Genomic DNA, 4,692 nt, shown 5'->3' with positions numbered 1-4,692 from the left:
CCTCTGCAAACTGACTGAGGGTGCCCTCGATGATGTAATACTGCAAGCACGGCGCATGGTGGATTCAGCGCTCGGTATGTGAGAGCTGTAGTCAGCACGGACGCTCTCCCAGCTAGAGAGGGAGCTGGTGGTGCACTGGTGTCTCTGACTGGTGGACAGCCTACCTGTGGGTGACCCTCCAAGGCCTCCCTCTGGCTAGAAAACACCACTGTGGGCTATTTGGCTGCTGTGACCCTCAGCCTTCCCCGAGCCGCATCGTGCCTTACTTTGCAAGCCACTCGGTGTGGGCAGAGCTTCCCAAAGCCCAGGGGGGGCTGAATCCGCCGGAGCAGGGTCACCACATCCAAGTGTTTGATCCGTCCCCTAAAGAGGAAAGCACAGTGAGGGTCACATCCTTACCACAGGGCAACCTGCTGATCTGGCCACAGAGAGTGGATGCAGCTAGAAGCATCAGTGAGATCCTTCCAGCCCCGCGCTGCCACTCCCTGTAGCCTGGGCACAGCTTAAGGTATTATTTCAGGTCTCTTCCACTTGGTGAATGCCTCAGGATTTGCCCAGCACTCATCTAACTCCTACGAGTACAGAAAACCCAGCTGTCAGTCACACACCAGTCCATACTTGTGAGGATTGACTTCAGTGTTTTGAATGCTGCGGTTTCTCAGTGCACCAAGAGCCAATTTGGGATTGTCCCCTCCAGCACTGACCTGCTCAAGACTTACAGCTGCTTATTTACTTGTTGGTCATAGGGCTATAGCAGGCACAGAGGTACAAAGGGTCTCTTTTTCCCCTGGTGCTTTACCTCCCATATAAATAGCCCCAAGACTTTGTGTTTTGAGACTTGTTTAGGCTTTGGGCTGTCACTGGAGCCACTGCAAAACAAAGTGCTGAACTTCCTCCACAGAAGCAGTTGGGTTTAAGTTCTTCATGTTAAATGAACTTAATGTTCTTAAGTTAAATGGCATCTCAAAAGAAGAATTCTCTCTTGGAGGAAGGAGAGCTACCAGAGTCAAAGGTGGGGCTTCAAGCATGGGACATGGATGGGGAAGAGGGAAAAAAAAAGAGCTTCCCACTTATAAATGGGAAGGAACACAATGTCATCTGGACTGAGCAGCTATCTATTATAAGGCTCCATCCACTTCAGTCTTGCCTTCAGATAAGCACAGATAGTAGCATCTGTTTTGTTAACAAACAGGATATTTATTAGAATTCTGTGCTTATCCCCCATGTACATTAAAAATCTCTCTGGGAAGTCACCATGCATGGGAAGAAAGTTTAAATTTATCTGCCACTCTGATAATGTGACGTGGCCTCACATATTGCAGAACCCAAGCTCATATTAATCTTGACACTATGTCTCCTGAAGAGATCTGCTTTTAGTTTACACCAAGATCTCTTTCTAAGGTTTTTGCATTACAAAGTGGGCTTTGCAATTACAACTGTCAACTGCACTGTAATGCCACAGGGATCGAAATGCACTTTAAGCCTAAGCATGTGTCAAACTGAGCATATCATACTGAATGTCAGCTCAGCCTTTGTGTGAGTTGTTCTTGTGTAACTTTAAATCCCTGCAAGTGTGAATAACCCTGAGGACAATGTAACGCAGCCCTGTGAAGGTCCAGATTGTGATGGGCCTGTATGACATATGACACAACAGAGATTTGAGCAGCTCTACTGTGAGTAGAAAGTCAAATGAGAAGAGTCACAGCTCAATATCCCAAACACAAACGATAATAAATCGACTGAGGTAACAGTGTGGCCTAAATGCTGAGATTTTTGTGTGTGTCCTTGCACTGCTGGCTTTTAGATTCACCAGCAATACCTTGTGGAAGTATCTATTTTAGGATTTTTGCAGGTAAAAAAAAAAAAAGTGTTCCTGCAAGAGGAACATGGCACTTACAGCATTGGGTCTAGAGAACAGAAAATAATGGGCCTGTTCTCCTGAGGAGCTCTGCTATCTAGGCTGGGTTACTTACTTGGCTTCAGGATCATACTCTGCCCAGATCCTTTTAAACTCATCCAGGTGGTGTGGTCCTAAAATGGACCAGTCCCGTGTCAGGTAATCAAAGTTATCCATTATAACAGCTACAAAAAGATTGATGATCTGCAAAGAAGGACAGAGATGACTTGATGGATGAGGCAGGTAACAGTAGACTTTATTAGGTTCTCCATTTAAGGAGATCTGGATTTGGACTGATGAAACTAGGAAGCCATTGGGGGTGGATTCTCTGTTCCCCCATGCCAGCCCCTCAGTTTAAATGGGAAGATCCCAGAGGTAGGACATTCTCAGCTGGTCACATTTTTCTTTTCCCTTCTAAATGGAAGAGGCCCAAGTTTGCTGAATGCTTAGCCATGCCGTGATGGCTTTTTATTTACCTGTGTCTTTGCCCACAAGAACAGGGTAGTGGTGGAAGAACCTGGGATTTATCCTCTATAGGCAATGGGGCTGAGATAAAAAAATCCTTTCTTCTGGCCCAAGAACAAAACTTTTAGAACGTTGCTGCTGTTTGCTGGGAGAGCTTTGTGTGGTGATGCCAGCTGCAGAGCATGTGCTGTCGCTCTGAGCAATGCCGCATTGCCAACACCCAGCAGATGCAAGTGGGATATGTGTATTCTCACAGTCATTGCTGCTGGCAGGGGAGGAAAAAAAAACCCTGTTTCAGCAGCCAGAAGGAAGGTAGGAGGGAAGGTGGGAAGTGTGGCTGAGGCATTGCTAGCCTCAGCACAGCCCACAACACGCTAATTTGGGTTTCTCATTAAGGGGGAAGAGCGCTCCTTTGTTGTGCCCAAAGGATTGGGGTGGGAAGCAGAGCATCTCCCAGAGCTGGAGGGAGGCAGGAAGGGCAGTGACAAGGGGGGTGTTGTCACTGAAAGGGAAAGACCCCACGGGGAGATTTCCCCTCTTTGAGATCATTCTCCTGCTGTGCAGTGCTGATGTCTGGGGAGACAGGGGCTCGGTGTGACAAAGGGCAGGTTTTGGTGGCTGGGGTGGACTCACCAGGAAGGCACAAAGCATGTAGAAACTGATGAAATAGAAGACTGCAAAGCTGCTGCCACAGGAGTGATCAGCTTCAGTGGAGTTGGCTGGCTCCGACTCTGGGTCACACTTCTTGTCTGGGAGACAAGCCAGCATGATTTCCTGCCAGGCTTCACCGGTGGCACACCTGGGCATGGCAAAGGGCAAGGGAAGACAGCGGTGACCTTCGACGTGAGAGGGACTGGCACATTAGCAACCTATTCCTGCTCCCATTAATGTTAATGGGAATTTTACCACTGAAGTCAATTAAGAACAAGTTAGGTTGATAATCAGGCTTTGACATTCACTGGCCTACCCTGCTCTTCTTTGTGACTTTGTTGCTGTTATCAGCATGTTGTTCCTGACTGACTTTGGCTAGTCTGGGTACGGGGTTGTTCATACTCCAACCAGTCAGTCATTGAGATATGTGTGACATGGCTATGGATTGCATGAAAAAAACTCTGAAAATGAGGAGAGTGTTGAATTTGTGACAACTCCCCACCCCTTCAGCACCCCTCCCTGGCACACAGCTGAAGGATGATGTGCTAGGCTGAGCTGGGCATGGCCATACCAAAGCATGAGTGGGAATTCATGTCCCTTTCCTTGCTAAAATAAGCTGGAAGTCATACTAGCTCAATTTGAACCAAAGGAGGAGTTTGTGATGCAGATCAACATTTGAGAGCACTGAAAACTGGCTACATTGCTTCTGAGTAGGAGGACTTGCCTCCCTCCCCAGTGCTGAGTGTTGGCCAATGTTGGCTGGCAGAGTACAAGGCTTAATGGACTGGTTGTTTCATCTGACGTAACTCCTAAGCTCCCTCATTAAGGGACAACATCCTTCTACTCACCTGATGAGCATGACACGGTAGAAGGAGATAAGCTGTGTCCAAGAGCAGAGGAATCATGCTCCCAGAGCTGTCAAACACCCACCTGAAAAGCAGCAGCACTGCCTGGGGGAAGGTCTGGAAGTTGTTGTTGCGGTTGATTTCTGTGGTATCATTCAGCGCAATTTTACCAAACACCTGGCAGAAAGCAGAGGTCTTTTCAGGTTAGCCCTCCAAAATCCCCAAACATCTTCTCACCTGTAGCTTTTGCCCTCACCCTGACTCTGATATTGAACACAATCTGCTCTTCTCTTAAAAAAATTGTTTCCACAGGTGTTTCATATTTGCTGTTGCTCCCCTTGCTTGTGCTTTATCACCAGAGAAACACTCATTTTGTAACAAGAGGCATCTTTTGTAAAAACAAGACATCCTTCCTTATTTCATACACTGGGACTATGTGATATGGGGCCTTATGTTAACAGGCACTCATATGGGGAGGTGGTCCAGCTGAAAGAAATCAATAACACAGAAGAAAAGGCTCCTTCCTTCATTGCTTATCTGTCTTCACCAGGAGGAAATAATAGCAAAAGACCAGCAGCTGCAAAGCCTTGAGCTTCCAACTCTGTGGGGTGCCTTGGATCTTCCCAAAACAATGTAAAGTACATTGCCTTGGATCTGGAGATCATCCAAATGCTTGCCCTTCTAGTAGCCATGCTTGTCATCAGCAGGTGTTTCAGTCCCCTCCTCAGAATGAAGCAGTGTGAAGATGATGACTAGATTTGCCCAGACAAGGCAGGTTTACAGCTTCTTTCCATACCCAACTGACTGTTGCTGCACCAACTGGACACACACACA

At 47.3% G+C, this 4,692-nt stretch overlaps 1 protein-coding gene across 1 annotated transcript; it reads right to left on the bottom strand.

Annotated features, from left to right (window-relative positions):
* Positions 1–266: 266 nt before the first annotated feature.
* LOC104520786 (voltage-dependent L-type calcium channel subunit alpha-1D-like) lies at positions 267–4,035 on the bottom strand (the record flags this gene model as incomplete). The annotated part of the gene is made up of 4 exons (XM_010162584.1): positions 267–363; positions 1,974–2,101; positions 2,996–3,161; positions 3,944–4,035. Coding segments are annotated over 4 exons (483 nt in total), but the record flags the coding sequence as incomplete, so codon positions are not given.
* Between the last annotated feature and the right edge of the window lie 657 nt (positions 4,036–4,692).

The sequence above is a fragment of the Antrostomus carolinensis genome, unplaced genomic scaffold (assembly GCF_000700745.2).
Source record: "Antrostomus carolinensis isolate BGI_N321 unplaced genomic scaffold, ASM70074v2 Scaffold51740, whole genome shotgun sequence".
Taxonomy (NCBI): domain Eukaryota; kingdom Metazoa; phylum Chordata; class Aves; order Caprimulgiformes; family Caprimulgidae; genus Antrostomus; species Antrostomus carolinensis.
Note: the sequence above shows the minus strand (reverse complement) of the source record. Positions and strands in the feature narration are given on the sequence as shown.